Source organism: Herpailurus yagouaroundi, unplaced genomic scaffold (genome assembly GCF_014898765.1).
Source record: "Herpailurus yagouaroundi ecotype Mexico unplaced genomic scaffold, PumYag 160, whole genome shotgun sequence".
Taxonomy (NCBI): domain Eukaryota; kingdom Metazoa; phylum Chordata; class Mammalia; order Carnivora; family Felidae; genus Herpailurus; species Herpailurus yagouaroundi.
In genome coordinates, this window is record NW_024412401.1 from 19,003,403 (window position 1) to 19,020,349 (window position 16,947).

General features: G+C 41.7%; 2 protein-coding genes across 3 annotated transcripts in view; both read left to right on the forward strand.

The window, feature by feature from the left end:
• The window catches only part of CHMP5 (charged multivesicular body protein 5), a 15,445-nt gene extending 14,306 nt beyond the window's left edge, over positions 1-1,139 (forward strand). The window contains exon 8 of the mRNA XM_040481464.1: positions 436-1,139. Within this exon, the coding sequence (XP_040337398.1) occupies positions 436-486 (51 nt within the window). The 3' untranslated portion in view covers positions 487-1,139. The remainder of the gene's footprint in view (positions 1-435) is intronic.
• A 9,124-nt stretch (positions 1,140-10,263) lies between these two features.
• NFX1 (nuclear transcription factor, X-box binding 1) overlaps positions 10,264-16,947 on the forward strand; it is a 75,013-nt gene continuing 68,329 nt past the window's right edge. The window contains exons 1-2 of one of the 2 annotated variants that reach the window (XM_040481467.1): positions 10,264-10,414; positions 14,972-15,973. In XM_040481467.1, the coding sequence (XP_040337401.1) occupies positions 10,390-10,414; positions 14,972-15,973 (1,027 nt within the window). In that variant the 5' untranslated portion in view covers positions 10,264-10,389. The remainder of the gene's footprint in view (positions 10,415-14,971; positions 15,974-16,947) is intronic. The other variant, XM_040481466.1, reaches the window with a different exon arrangement.

Here is a 16,947-nt window from a genome sequence, read left to right on the forward strand (position 1 = left end):
CGCTCAGAGCCTGGAGCCTGTTTCAGATTCTGTGTCTCCCTCTCTCTGCCCCTCCCCCATTCATGCTGTCTCTCTGTCTCAAAAATAAATAAAGTTAAAAAAAAAAAAAAAGACATCAGAGTGAAAATGGGAATCTGGAGGCAAGGACTGACTCCTCATCCTTTCCACCCAGACCCTTCCTAGTTTACTCGTAAGTGTCTCTTGCTCTTTCACTCTTCCTTTGTGCTGCAAAGGACCACCCTGAGCTTTTCTAGTCTTTTCTTATCTTATCACTTCACCCTTTATCTTTCATGAAAATGCTTTCTAATCTTCTCAGTGGGATTTTGGTGTTCACTGATTAAACATTGGGAAATGAATTTTGACTACTAAAAACTTGTGATCATTTGTTTTATCAACTGAAAAACAGTGGCACTACACATTGCTTTCTTTTCACAGGATGGAGTCCTGGTGGATGAATTTGGATTACCACAGATCCCTGCTTCATAGACTTGCATCATTCAAATACATCGTGTAAAATAAACACATATTGTGGGACTAGGAAATATTTATCTTTCCGAATTTACCATAACAGATTTATGTTTCTTTCCTTTCTTCGAAGGAAAGGTTAATTATAGTGCTCTTTTATTTTTTTTCCGTTAAGAGACTCATTGTTTGGGGGATGCTTTCTTCATACTAAATTTTTATGTCTTTTTTCTTATGAAAGACTAATGTACTTAAAAGTATCAGTGGCTATGTATGACTTGTTTTCATTTATTAATAATAATTTGAAATAAAACCAAGGAAGTGGAATCTTTACATTCTAAGATAGTGTTAACTCCACAATCTCAAATTGATAAATTGATAAGACAAAGATGAGATTATTGGGACTGCTTATACTATGATTCAAAACCATTTTCTATTGTGGTATTATAGGTTGGTTAAAGTGGTAGCCTTTTTGATGGGTTTTATTGTGTCTTGTGAGTAATTCATTACTATGTCTGATATTGAAATGGAATTATCACTACTATATCATGAGTGGATATTTTGATTCTGTGGTTCCCTCAGTATTACAGCCTGACTTGTAATCAATAATGAATATTTCTTGATATTTAATGTGTACAGGACATTTATTTATACTCAATAAATATTTTTCAAAAGGATACAATTTTAATATCACTTCAGCCTAAAACCTCTAGTACAGGAATAATATAATTTTAATGTTGATTCAGTCTAAAAATCAAACTTAACTGCTAGCATCAGAGGAAAGAATAAAGAACAATCCAGGCCTGGGCCCTCATCTACTGTCTAATAACTACTATGTAGCCTAGTCACTTCACTAACCTTCCTTATTAGTAAAATCATGCTCACTTCACAAGGCTTTTGTGATGAATCATTGAGGTAATGGTCGTGAGTACAGTTGACACACAATACAGGTTTGAACACGATCTACTTCTACATGGACTTTTTGCAGTACAGTATTATAAATGTATTTTCTCCTTATGATTTTCTTATAATATTTTCTTTTTCCTCACTTTATTGTTTCTAATACATGTACAAAATATGAGTTAATTGTCTATGTTATTGGTAAGACTTTTGGTCAATAGTAGGCTATTAGTAGTTAAGTTTGGGGGGAGTTAAAAGTTAGATGCAGATTTTCTTTTTTTTTTTTTTTTTTTTTAAATTTTTTTTTTTTCAACGTTTATTTATTTTTGGGACAGAGAGAGACAGAGCATGAACGGGCGAGGGGCAGAGAGAGAGGGAGACACAGAATCGGAAACAGGCTCCAGGCTCTGAGCCATCAGCCCAGAGCCCGACGCGGGGCTCGAACTCACGGACCGCGAGATCGTGACCTGGCTGAAGTCGGACGCTTAACCGACTGCGCCACCCAGGCGCCCCAAGATGCAGATTTTCAACTGTGCCCTATTCCCCATGTTGTTCAAGGGTTAACTATACTTTGCAGCTTGCTATTCTCATTTGAAGGATTATTAACAACAAAAACAGAGGCTTCATTCTTTTCTTGGAAGGTGCCAGGAGTCCAAACTCCTGCCTAATTGCAGGGTCTTTAATGATTCATTCGTGCAGACTAATCTCACCCTCTCAAGAAGCCTTTGTACTATTCATCATTACCTTCTTGAAATCTTCCTTGGCCTCTCTATAATTTCTCATTCAGCTCTTTAAATATTTCTTTCATTATAGTTTCAATCTTGGACTTCCTCTCACCCTTTATATTCTCTTTGAAACACGTCACACCCAACATTTTATGAATTACCTATTGCTAAAGACTCAAAATAATTGTCACTAGTCTAGACCTCTTCATTATTTTCAGTACTGGGCATTCCCAATGAAATGTCCCACCATTACCTAAAATCTGATATCTAAATTGAGCTTATTTTCTTGGGATTCACTCTCAGCAAACATTCCTGCTTTCTTTCTTGCCAATGTTATCAGTGCCCCATGTATAGCCAAATGTAATGGTTGATAGTCTTCCAACTAGACCTTTTTAGTGCATCGGATACCCGTGATCAATCATTCTAACAAAATCTCTACTCCCTTGGTTTTTGTGACAATGCTCTCTGGTTTTCCTGTTCTTCTGACTATTCTAAGACTCCTTTCTGAAATCCTCATCGCTCTGAAACACTAACTGTAATGTTAGTGTTCTTAGGATTCTAACTTTTAGCTATCATACTTCTTTCTTTGATCACTTATATTTACTGAACTCAACTATTCTCATGACTTTACTGACCACTAAATCTATACTTCTATCCCAGATCTTGCCCCTGAGTTTCAGAATCCTATTCATATCCAGCTTTTTGCCTAAGAATTATTTGGATGTTCCAGAAGCCCACAAACACTTCGCATTCAAGTGGCCAAGGTAGCCATTACCTTTCCCTTAGACCTGAATCTCCTCCTCCTGTTTTCCCTGTTTCAGGTCATGGAATCATCCTCCATCCAAAACAGAAAGCTCTTGAGTTGTCCTTAATGCCTACATTTTGCCTCACTCTGCACAGTTAATCATCAAACCCTGCTTTTAACTCTACATGTTTCTCAAATCCAACCCCTTCCCTCTTTTCCTCTTTCAACTTTCCTTAACCTAGACATCCATCCCATAGTCTTTTGGAATTAATGACTTGCTATCTCTTCGTGCAGTTTCGCTTCCTTGAGTCCATTCATCACAGCTATGCTTCTCTTTCTAAAATACAAATCTGGGGGCGCCTGGGTGGCGCAGTCGGTTAAGCGTCCGACTTCAGCCAGGTCACGATCTCGCGGTCCGTGAGTTCGAGCCCCACGTGGGGCTCTGGGCTGATGGCTCAGAGCCTGGAGCCTGTTTCCAATTCTGTGTCTCCCTCTCTCTCTGCCCCTCCCCCGTTCATGCTCTGTCTCTCTCTGTCCCAAAAATAAATAAACGTTGAAAAAAAAATTTTTTTTAATAAAATAAAATACAAATCTGGGGGCGCCTGGGTGGCTCAGTCGGTTGAGCACTGACTTCGGCTCAGGTCAGGATCCCACCGTTCCCCAGTTCGAGCTCCATGTCAGGCTCTGTGCTGACAGCTCAGAGCCTGAAGCCTGATTCAGATTCTATGTCTCCCTCTCTCTCTCTGCACTGCACCCCCCCCCCCCGTGCTCTGTCTCTCTCTCTCAAAAATAAATCAACATTAAAATACAAATCTGACCTAGTCACTACTTAATGTCTTTCATGGTTCCCTGACACCTCCAGCAAGGCATACAAAGCTGCCTGTGACTTGGTCCTTGCCTCTCTATAATGGTTTATTGCTTAGTCCTTTCAGAACAACATTCTTTTTTTTTTTTTTTTTTACAGAACTGCCTCCCCAATTATAACTGTGTGATTATTGCAAAAATACCAATTAGAGACCAGGCTGTGCCTGTTGAAGTTCTTCCCTTGAATTTACTAAATGGAAACTAGGGGAAATGCTTTCTTCCCCCACCCCCTAAATTCTTTGTCAGTATGAGAAGCTTGAGATATTGAGGCTGGAGGGGAGCCAAGATGAGAGGCTGAATGAAAGAATCCTAATGGCACTGAGCCAAACCTCTGATCCTTGAGATTCCCAGAGTGCTCCAAGTCTCGGCAACTCTTCCTTTAATTCTGTGAACTGAGAATTCTGCCAGTAAACCCCTTTATCTGCTTAAACTAGTTGGAGTTGGGTTCCTGTCACTTGCCAATAAGAACCCCAGAAATTTCTCTGCAGCCTCTCTCTTTGCTCTGTCCCGCTTTTCAATGTTAAATGCTGTAATTGCTTCCACTCCCCACACATGCACCACAAAGTCGATTTTCTGCTTCTGACCAGTTTTCCTTTTCCTGAAGATTCCTTAACACTTTTGTCATTCTGCTAATTCTTGCTGTACTGGGAAAAGAACTAAAGCCAGGTCTTGGTCTATGTCAATCTTAGTTAATTTAAGGAAAATGGAGATGAGTCCTGTGGCAAAGTCCCAGGCACAACATAGCTTCTGATAATCACTCCACCAGTAGCTGCCACCAGTCAATATCTCTGTTCAGTATCTCACCTGTTAACCATTAGAAGCTGAATGAGTACTGGTGGTATCCTTAGGTTGTAATCTATCAGCCCTGGAAGTTTAGCAAGGTCAAAGGAGATTGGAATGATCCAATGATATCCTCTCCAAAGGAGATTGGAAAGATCCAGAGTTGAAAGAGGAAAGGAGAGGAGGGGTTGGACTTGAGAAACATGTAGAGTTAAAAGCAGGTCAGATTTGTATTTTAATGTTTATTTTTCAGAGACAGAGCACAAGTGGGGAGGGGCACAGAGAGAGGAGACACAGAATTTGAAAGAACATAAAAGTTTGGCACTTTAACCTGTATTATCCATATTACTATAGTTTTCCTTTTATATTTTCCTACCCCCCATAGATTCTAATATAATGAATCTGAATATGGTGTGGGCACTTGGATTTTTAAAAGCTCCCCAGGTAGTTCTTATATGTAGCCAGAGCTAAGAACCATTGCCCTAGAATGCCTAATCAGTCTCAGTCTGTTTTCATGGACAGTCTGGGCTGTTGCCATCAATTTCTGCAACGGGAAGATAGGCATTGATTGCCCTAAGGCAGAGTTTTCATCCAGAGAAAAAGTTGGGAAGTAGTCCTTCCTCATCTATTTTTGGGGAGAGTTTGTGAAGGATTGGTGTCACTTCTTTGAATGTATGGTAGAATTCACCAGTGAAGCCATCTGGGCCTGGGTTTTGTTGGAAGCTTTCTTATTCCTAGTTAAATCTCTTTACTTGCTATATAGGTCTATTCAGATTTTCTGTTCTTCTTGAGTCCATTTTGGTAGTTTGTATATTTCTAGGAATTTTCCCATGTCATTTTAGTAATCTAATTTCTTAGTACAAAGCTTTTCATAGTATTCCCTTATAATTCTTTTTCTTTCTTTTTTGGGGGGGGATGGAGCAGAGGGAGAGGGAGAGAATTTTTTCTTTAATGTTTATTATTTTTATTATTATTATTATTATTTTTTGAGAGAGATAGCACACGGGGAGAGGCAGAGAGAGAGGAGACCAGAGGATCTGAAGCAGGCTCTGCGCTGGCAGCAGAGACCCTGATGTGGGGCTCGAATCCATGAACTGTGAGATCATTACCTGAGCCGAAGTCAGACGCTCAATCAACTGAGCCACCCAGGCACCCCACTTTTTACTTCTTTAAAGTTCATAGTAATGTCCCCCTCTTTGATTCCTAATTATAATAATTTTTTTCTTTTTTCTTGTCAATCTAAGCTAAAAGACAATTTTTTCTTTTTGTTTGATGAATTACTTTGTTTTCTTGGATTTTTTTAATTTTCTTATTTTTATTTTATTTCTGCTCTAACATTTATTGTTTCCTTCTACTTGTTTTGGTTTAGTTTGCTTTTCTTTTTCTAGTTTCTTAAGGTAGAAGATTAAGCTACTGATTTGAGGTCTGTCTCTTTTTATTAATAAACTTTATTTTTTGGAGCAGGTTTAGATTCACAGCAGAATTAAGAAGGTACAGAGAATTCCCACATATACCGTGTCCTCACACATGCACAGCCTCCCCTATTATTGACATTCCACACCACAGTGGTACATTTGTTGCAATACATGAACCTACATTGATACATTAGTATCACCCAAGGTCCATAGTTTACAGTAGAGTTTACTTTTGGTGTACATTTTATGGGTTTTGACAATGTATCCACCACTGTATCATAGAAAAGTTTCACTGCCCTAAAAAGCCTCTGTTCTCTGCCTATTTTTCTTTCCGGTCCCCTAAGCCCTAGCAACTGTCTCCACAGTTTTGCATTTTCCAGAATGTCGTATAGTTGGAATCATACAGAATATAGCCTTTCAGATTGGTTTCTTTCACTTAGTGATATGCATTTGTTTCCTCCATGTATTATTCATGGCTTGACAGCTCATTTCTTTTCAGTACCGAATAATATTCCAGTGTCTAGACTTTGTTTTTTAATGTTTATTTATTTTGAGAGAGAGTGAGAGAGCAGGAAAGGGGCAGAGAATCCCAAGAATCCCGAGAGGATCCCAGAATCCCCTCTGTCAGCACAGAGCCTTACATGGGGCTCAAACCCACAAACCGTGAGATCACGACCTGAGCCGAAACCAAGAGTCAGACACTTAACCAACTGAGCCACCCAGGTGCCCCTGGACTTCTTAAATGCAAGTAGTTATAGCTATAAATTTCCATCTGAATACCACTTTTATTGTTTGTCATACATTTTGGTATGTTGTATGAAATACTGTCTGTATAGGGAGGGCAAGATAATTGTTTGCTTACTTCATTTACAAGTTTTGAAAATAATGAAAATTTTCCCTAGTATGCCAGTTATGAATTATTGCTATTCAGTTCCAAATTTATCCTTTTTGCTTGCTCTGTGAAATGATGTGGACCCTTTTAAATATTTATCCAAGGGGTGCCCAGGTGGCTCAGTCAGTTGAGCATCCAACTTTGGCTCAAGTCATGATCTCGTGGTTCGTGAGTTCAAGCCCTGCATAGGGCTCATTGCTCTCAACGCAGAACCTGCTTCAGATCCTCTGTCCCCTTCTCTCTGCCTCCACCCCCCGCTTGTGCTTTCTAAAAAATAAGTAAACATTTAAAAAATATATTCTTTATCAGCTGGCAGATACTAAAATTTGTCAGTAGAGGGCACCAGAGAGATATCGCAAGAGGAAAAGGTTTTGTTTCCTATTTCTACAGTTTGAGTTAGGCAGGCTTCTGTGCTACAGGCAGCTTCTCCAGTGTTTGGCTCCTGCAACGTACAGAGCTTCTTCAGCCCCTGGCCTTTTCAGTTTATGGTGGCCAACAGCCAGAAACTGCTCTTGGCACCACCTCAGGTGGTTTATAGTAGAGTGCCTTTTCTGAGACCTCCCCATGATTTACTTTCCCTAGCATCCTACATGGTAGATTTCTAGCAGCTTCTGCCATTGTAGCACCACACTGCTTCCTTGGCATCTAGTGAGCCACAGACACATCCTCTCTGAGAAGGTCTGCACCTCAGCTCTGAGGCGATCTTCAGTGGGCAGTCTATCTCAACCATAGAGGTAGTCGCTGTTCCTTATATTGCTAATCCTTTATTATTTTAGAGGTTTTTTTGTTTGTTTGTTTGTTTGTTTGTTTGTTTTTTACTTCTTTACTAGTCAATTCCTTATTTCTCCAATCCTCTGTTATAGTTGATAAGTCTTTAAATAAATAAGACCTTCTCTGTTCAAATGATTGCGTGGTTTCTCTCTGAACTGGACCCAGACTGAAACATCAGGTAATTAAATTTTTTTTTGACATTTATTCATTTTTGAGAGACAGAGACAGAGCACAAGCAGGGGAGGGGCAGCGAGAGAGGGAGACACAGAATCTGAAGCAGGCTCCAGGCTCCGAGCTGTCAGCAGAGCCCGACGCAGGGCTCGAACTCACAAACCGCAAGATCACGACCTGAGCCAAAGTCAGACGCTTAACCGACTGAGCCACCAACATCAGGCAATTTCTAAAGGTGACAATATAGTTTGTTTGTTTGATGAGCTGATGTGTCAAAATTAAGGATTTATGTTCAGTAAAGTACAAAATTAGTATACAATGGAAGAGAAAACAACTGAAATGTCTAAAAATGATAAGGAATTGATATCTGCAATATATAAGAAACCATCAGCAAGAAAAATAAAGCAACCCCAATAGTAAAATGGGCAATGGGGGCACCTGGGTGGGTCAGTCAGTTAAGCATCCAACTTCAGCTCAGGTCATGATCTCAGGGTTCGTGAGTTCAAGCCCTGAATCGGGCTAGCTGCTGCCAGTGTGGAGCCTGCTTCGGTTCTTCTGTCTCCCTCTCTCTGTTCCTCCCCCACTTGCACTCTCTCTCTCTCAAAAATCAAAAAAAGAAAGAAAAAGAAAAATGGCCAACGGATATAAATTTAAAAAGAAGAAACTAAAAAGATCATTAAGAAATGTTCAGATTCATTAGTAATCAAGTGCAAATTAAAACTACAATAAGGTATCACATCACACCCGTCGGTATGGAAAAAGTTTGGAAGCTGGACACTGGTTATATTTCAAATATACCTCAGATCTGTCCTCTTCTCTCCATCTCATTTGCTGTCACTCTAGCCCAAGGCCACCATCATCTTCTGCATTAGTGTAATACAAAAATGTAACTGATCTACCCACTTCTATGCTTTCTCCCCCCACAATTCACTGTTTCCTTGGGTGGAAGAGAAATCTAAGTGTAGCTCAGATACCACTTCTTTGCTTAGAACCCTTCAATAACTTCTTACTGCACTTGGAATAAAATCCTTTATCATGGCCTGCAGGTGATCTGAGTGATTTCCTTACCTAACTCTTCAATTTCATACTGTGCCACTCTTGCAGATACTTCAACATCTTGAACACTTCAAGGTCTTTCCTTCTTCATACCCTCTGCACATGCTATTCCTTCTCTCTGAATCCTCATGTAGCTAGCTAGCTAGCTCCTTCTCATCTTTCTTTCTCCTCAAAGATCCTGGCCACCTTTTCTGGAGCAGATCCCATTAAGTCTCTATCACTGTTACCCTGCCCATTTCTTTCACAATGCTAACATAATTTGAAATTATTCTACAAGTTATTAATTTATAAATTATTTAGTTTTTAATTTCCTCTACTAGATAATGCACTTCATGAGGGTGGGGACCATGTTCGTCTTTTTCACCATCTACCTCCAGCACTTAAAGCAATGCCTATGACAGGACATATTAAAACACGTGAATGGGGCTCCTGGGTAGCTCAGTGGGTTTAGGGTCCCACTCTTGATTTCAGCTCAGGTCATGATTCCAGGGTCATGGGATCCAGCCCCGGGTCAGCTCCATGCTGGTAAGATCCTCTCTCTCCCTCTGTTTCTCTCCCCCACTAGCACACTCTCTCTCTAAAATAAAATTTAAAAATCGTTTCTTGTCTTTTGGCTAAGATCAAGTGTAAAAAAGCAAACAGAAAAACCCACATGTGAATTAATCTATTTCATGTTTTCTTTACAAATGCAGCTGCTTCACACTTAAATGTTATGTTCTAGTTAGTAATGCAACAACAAAACAAACTCCACACGCTCATTTAAAATTCTGTTACTTTCGGACCCCCTGAGTGTCTCAGTCCTTTGAGCATCCGAGCATCCAACTTAGGCTCAGGTCATGAGTTTTGAGCCCCGCAACTGGCTCTGTGCTGATAGCTCAGAGCCTGAAGCCTGCTTCAGATTCTGTCTGTCTGTCTCTCTGCCCCTCCCTGTCTCTCTCTCAAAAGTAAACATTAAAAAAAATTTTTTTTACTGCTGTTACTTTACAAATTATCAGCGCCTCCATACTTTCCCCTTTATGTTCAGTATCCATCTTATTTTATTGTCATCTGCCGGTTCAAATCCTTTACCATTTCTAACACATGGTTTTTATATCGCTTTTTGGCTTAGAAGTTATCTAACTTCTTTGTAAGAGTTCTCTGTATATTAGCCTTGTTATCGTTTGTTTTGCACGTTATTTTCCCCCACATTCCCCTGCGACTACTTAGCAGGGTTTTGTTTTTTAACTTCAAACCTGAACTACTCTAGGTAAGAAGGTGACGTCTGAGTTGACTCCAGCAGGCCATGTGAAGTTGGTTGGGTGCCAGGGCAACAGAGCATGGTAGCAAGAGAGCACCGCGAATCTCAAAAACAATGACTACGCAAATTCCTGCACGCTCCCACACCCGGCGCGAGCTTTACTACCTACAGCCAGGACTGTAGGCCGGCGCCTGGCGCTTGTGTCTGACGTCACCGACGTACCGCACAGTTCACTCAGGCAGCGCAACCTCGGTGGCTGTCCACCGCGCGCGCAGAGGCGACTAGTCTTGCGGCGCCGGAAGCCGAGGGCACGTGACCGGGTGACAGCCCTTTCTAGGTTGCAGGGCTCGCTTTAGGTGTTGCGGCACGGGATGGCGGAGGCGCCTCCTGTCTCAGGTACTGTCCCGGCCCGCGCAGGACTGGGCCCCTCTCAGGGAGCGGAAATTGGGTCAGTGACGAGTCCTAGGGGCCCGGCCATTCATATCGCGAGAGTGGCGCGTACTAGGGCTGGGGATAGTGGCTCGGAAGGGCCAAGCCACGCGCGTCGTGGGTATCGAGACCTCGCCCGTTCACCACTGGGCTGTGAAGTCCCCGCAGCTGGGTCTCCAGGGAGAGCGGGTTTGTCCCAGCGCCAAGCGATTCGATGTGGGCGTCCCGCCTTCAGCCCGGCCCTACTGGGGCAGAGGCCGCCCTGATCTCCAGAAGGCGGGCGGCGGCCCAGTCACCGCCAGTGACGATGGCGGGCTCTCCATGCGTAGCGGGTTGGCGCTTCCTGGGGCAGCGGAGCGGGCTCGACCCGGACATCAGTGGTTTCCAATCTCAGACTGCTACAGACTAGCAATGTGACTGAGTCTCCGTTTCCTCATCTATCAGTTGGGAGTGAATATGTTAATTCCTGTGAAGGCTCCCGCCCTGTACTGTACCTGTTCCGTAATTGTTAGCTCGCTTCTCCTGGAGTTAGCTCTGTGTGTAAAACACCCTCATTTGGCTGTAAATGTAACATCCATTTCCATTTCCTTCAAGGTGTACTTTAGGTCTTTGTTATCCAAACTTTACATCGCGACTCAGTGCACACGTGTAAATACAAAAGCGAACCAAAAGTTTCAGAAAGTAATGTTTTTCCTTGCTGTCTGCAATATGCTCTATTTTCTGTTTTATTTGAAAAAATACTTGTCACACCCATTACAATGGTTTGATATCAGGACCCACTCTTAATGAAAAACAGGACAGCAATTTGCAGCATGTGGTTTGTAGTCTTAGTTCAAGACTCACTGATTTGAGTGAGTCACTGCCACTTAACCAATGTTGGGGCACTAGGAAGAATATATATGTATTTGTGTACTGGGTGGCAGGAAAAATGTACTTGTTACTGTGGGTCTCAGTTAAAAAAAAAAAAAAAAAAAAAATGTGTTTTCCAAACCCTAGTCCTGATTTAGGTATTGAGTCATCTTGGGGGATAGGAACTTTTTTAGGCTGGTGTTTTGTCATTCTCCCACACGTTTTTTTCCCCCCAGATCCTCAACTGAATCCATTGATCTTCCCATCCTCAGGCTCACTTCTGGCCCATTTCTACACCTGTCAGTGTTTGAGGCCAGAATGGGTGGGATTTGTTGTGAGTTACAGTTTTGGCCTCCTGTATTCTGCCCCAGGTTACAACCTCCTCCCCATCTGCTGTGGCAAAGTCCCCTAGTCCAAAAAACTATCCCATGTTCTTATTTTAGCATCATCTCTAGCCCACACCCCCATCTCCACTCAGCGTTTAGTTCTCTTGCCCACTTCTGTCCTCAAATAGCAGAGCAGTTCAGGGATATATTTCTGCCCATGGGCAGACTCTCCAATGTCTGCTTTGTTTCTGGACTTCATAATCTATTGGATTTCCCCTTACTCTTCTCCACTCATCTGCTGGACACTTAACTATTCTGCTGTGTTATCTTGAATGTAGGGTACCACTTGTATCCTCTTTACCAAGTAACTTCTAGCTACTTAAAATACTAAGAAAAAAAGGGGGAGTGTCTCAGTTCTTTGTGTCTTGGGTGCAGTTTACTGATTCATGTGCCCTTTTCCCCTTCCTCCTGTCTCTTAAGGGTCTCTCTGAGGACATTACCTACTACTTCATGTCTAATGGAACACATACTGTATATGAATAGGTGCTGCCCTATCTAGACTCTGTAGTTGCATCAACTCCTTACAGCTTAACATGGAACACCTTCCTCCCATCCTTTACCAAGCTATTCTGCACAACTTTACTGGCTTCTTTTGCCCCTCTCCCACTTTGTTTCTTCAAGAAGGAGAGGACTATACAACACCCATTTGGTCTAATATTCCCATTCTTACGTTTATGTTTTCTCTTATGTTTGTGAAACATCTCCTTCGCCACCTTATGAATTTGTCTAATCCCCTTTTTGTTTTGTAAGGCCTTCCACCCCACCCCCAGAATTGCCTGTGTGAAAGCCATCAGGACAAATCTTGGATTGAGTGAAAGGTTACGCTATGACCTTTATGATCTCATTCAGTTCTTGAGTATGTGATTCTATGGTATCCACTACCCAAACTCTGACAGTGTAGTGTAAGAGTGTGGTCTCTAGGGCCATATAGCCAGGGGTGGAATCTTGAGTCTGCTTTGGAACACGTCTGTGGTCTTTGACAAGTAACGTTTTCAGTATCCGTTTTCTCATCAGAAATGTAAGAATTAAATGAGTCAACAGATGCAAAGTGCTTAGAATAGTGCCTGGCGCATGTTAATTACCTAATAAATGTTAGGGTTTATTATTAAACCTGAAACCCACAGGCTCAGTACTGTACCCATTTGTGGTCAGGTCTGTGTATTTTAGATATTCGGTAGCCCTAACAGCAACACTAAAGCACTATTTTAACCACTGTATATATGTTACTAACTTGCTTTATTCTTCATAGCAACTCTTGGATGTAGGGATTATTACTGTCTCCATTCCTTATAAAAAAAATTAGGATTAAGTTACTTGCATACAGACATAAGTGATGGGCAAGTACATAAACACATGTCTTCCAGGCTTTGTTGATTCATAGTACAGTTGACCCTTGAACTATGTGGGGGTTAGGGATGGCAACCCCCCTGTGCAGTGGGAAAATCCACATATAACTTATGACTCCCCGGAAACTTAACTACTATCAGGCTACTGTTGACCAGAAACCTTACCAATGACATAAACATTTGATTAACACAGATTTTACATGATATATATATTATATACTTACATACTCTTGCAATAAAGTAAAGAAAATGTTATGAAAAAAATGAGGAAGAGAAAATACATCTACAGTACTGTACTGTAAACAATTCATGTATAAGTGGACTTATGTAGTTCAAAACTGTGTTGTTCAAGGGTCAGCTGTATGATCTATATGCTACACATCATTCTGGCTTTTTAATTTTTTTTAATGTTTATTTTTGAGAGAGAGACAGAGTGTGAGCAGGGGAGGGGCAGAGAGAGAGGGAGACACAGAATATGAAGCAGGCTCCAGGCTCTGAGCAGTCAGCACAGAGCCCAATGCGGGGCTTGAACCCACAAACCGTGAGATCATGACCTGAGCTGATGTCGGATGCTCAACCAGCTAAGCTACCCAGGCACCCCTCATTCTGGCTTTTCTACTAACTAGTTTTGTATCTTTAGGCAAATCATTTAGTCTTTGGGCTTCAGGGACAAAGAAGCATCTTGAGGGAAAAAAATGAGTGGGTTGAAGAGGCATATGCTTAATTTTTGAGACTCAGATTCTGGACCATATCATAAAGGTTATGTATGGAAAACCTAAAATACATTCCTGGAGGGAACAGGTGGGAACTAATGTACTCACTGTGTTAAGTACTATCAATATGAAATTTTGATTAAATTTCACAATAACCCTTTGAAATAGTATTGTCATCTTTCGTCATGGGTGAGGAAATGAAGGCTAAAAGCAGTATCCCTAAGCTCATACCATCAGTTGGAGGACCAGACTTGAAACTGATTTTGTCTGACTCCAAAGCCTGTTTGCTTGATATTATACAATGTTATCTTAGAGTTTTGAAAGACCACATGGAACCTGCTGTTTGATTCTCACCCCTGAACTGTATGCTGACCTGAAATTTTTTATAGAACAAATGCAGGTATAAATCATGCCTATCGGGGTGCCTGACTGGCTCAGTTGGCTCAGCATGCAACTCTTGATCTTGGGGTTGTGAGTTCAAGCTCCACATAAAGCAGAGAACTTACATTAAAAATAATAATAATAGCAATAAAAATAATAATACTAGGAATGCCTGGGTGGCTCATTCAGTTAAGCATCTGACTTTTGATTTCAGTCATGATCTCAGTTGTGAGATCGAACCCCATTTCTGTGGGATCTGCTTAAGATTCTCTCTCTCCCTCTGCCCCTCCCCTGCTTGTTCCTGCTCTCTCTCTCTTGCTCTTGCTCTTTCCCTCTCTCTCAAAAAATAATAATAATAATAATGCCTGATCACTCAGATGAGCGGTTTTACTTAGCAGGTTTTTTTTTTTTTTTTTTTTTTAATGTTTACATATTTTTGAGAGAGAAAGAGAGCATGAGCAGGGAAGGGGCAGAGAGAGAGGGAGACACAGAATCCGAAGCAGGCTCCAGGCTCCAAGCTGTCATCACAGAGCCCAACGTGGGGCTCAAACCCACGAACCACGAGATCATGACCTGAGCCAAAGTCAGAGGCTTAACTGACTGAGCCACCCACGTGCCCCGTTTACTTAGCAATTCTTAGCAGTGGCTATTGGTGAAGCTACTGGACATGGAATGGTCAGTCTTCCACAAGCTCCTTGAACCTATCACATTCACAGGAAAAGTAGGCCTTAATAAGGGCCTGTTTTATATAGTCCTTAGGAAAATAACTTTTAGATATGGCCTAGGGAACTTGTGGGTTTCATGGGTGACAATTTCTTTACTGGCGTGTCTATTTTTTTTATGTCCTAGGTACTTTTAAATTTAATACGGATGCTGCTGAGTTCATTCCTCAGGAGAGAAAAAATTCTGGTCTAAATTGTGGGAGTCAAAGGAGACTAGATTCTAATAGGATTGGTAGAAGAAATTACAGTTCACCACCTCCTTGTCACCTTTCCAGGCAAGTCTCTTATGATGACATCTCTGGTATTCATCAGCACAGTTATCTTTTGGGAAGCAAACCTAAGAGTCAACAAACTTCTTTCCAGTCCTCTACTTCTAACAAATTACTCAAGAGCCATGGCCTTCAGAATCAACCTTGGCAGAAATTGAGGAGTGAAAAGCAACATACCAAGGTCAAGAAAGTCCAGAATCTCACTGACCAGTCCTCAGATGCAGCTAGCTTAGAAAATGTGGCCAGGCCAGAGAGTGGGACAAACCCCAGAGAGCACAGCCCTTCTGAGAGTGAGAAGGAAATTGTTGGTGCAGATCCCAGAGGAGCAAAACCCAAAAAAGCAGCCCAATTTATATACAGCTATGGTAGAGGACCAAAAGTCAAGGGAAAACTCAAATGTGAGTGGGGTAACAGAATGACTACAAAATCTGAGGATGCTGGACCTGAAAATACCAAACCTGTGGGGGTTATCCACTCTGACTCTTTGGACACATCCTTTAGGAAAGGAGTATCGGATGGGTATGGGGCCAGACGCGGTGAGCAAAGAAGATACCCACAGAAAAGGCCTCCCTGGGAAGTGGAGGGGGCTAGGCCACGACCAGGTAGGAATCCACTAAAACAAGAGGGCCAACGACATACAAATGCCGGACCCAGAAACAACATGGCACCCATTCCAAAGGATAATCTTAATGAAAGGCCAGCAAAATCTGCCTGTGACGATGGGAATTTGGCAGTTGTCAACAAGTCTTCCAGAAGGATTGACCCAGAGAAATGTGCTGTAAGGAGGCAGGATCCTCAAGTAGCATCTTTCCCCCGAGGCAAACAGAACCATGTGCTAAAGAATGTGGAAACGCACACAGGTAAATCTACCTAGATAGTGGAAATGTTTTGTCTTGTTTTGTTTTGATAGATAATAAATTCATGCAATTTAGGAGCTAGAAAATATTAAAAGTTATACAGTGAGGGATGCCTGGGTAGCTCAGTCAAAGTGTCTGACTCTTGATTTTGGCTCAGGTCATGATCTCAGTTTGTGAGTTTGAGCCTTGTGTTGGACTCCAAACTAACAGTGCAGAGCCTGTTTGGGATTCTCTCTCTACCCCCATCTCTCTCTCTGCCCCCGTCCCCCATGCTCTCAAAATAAACTTAAAAAAAAAAAAGGTATGAAATGAAACATCTCTTTCTATCTTTGTTCATCATCTGCCTGCCTGGGTCTTACCACCACTTGCTCCCCTCCCCAGTAAGTAACCACTTACTTAGTTTTTCTATATTCTAAGCAAATACAAATACGGAACTTTTTTCTTTTTTTTCTTTTTTCTTTTTTTTTTTTAACATTTATTTATTTTTGAGACTGAGAGAGAGCATGAACAGGGGAGGGTCAGAGAAAGAGGGAGACACAGAATCCGAAACAGGCTCCAGGCTCTGAGCTGTCAGCACAGAGCCCGACGCGGGGCTCGAACCCACGGACCGTGAGATCATGACCTGAGCCGAAGTCGGACGCTTAACCGACTGAGCCACCCAGGCACCCCGGAACTTTTTTTCTTAATAAAGAATTTTAGCAAGGGATTTTTAAAATGCAGATGTGGGTCTTATAGATGTTTGGTTACAAGATTTCTTTTTTAATATAAAAGCACCGGTAAGGGATGGTAACATCTCCACTGCCTTTCCTTATTCCAGCCTGCATCGTCTCTTGTCTGCTCATCTGCAAAATGTCCTAACCGTTCTTGCCATCTTCATTTTCTCTCTTTCAGTCCATCTCTTACACCAGCATCAGAGAATGGTCTTTCTAAAATACATATTGAACTGTGTCACTCCCCTGTTTATTTCTGTTCACTTG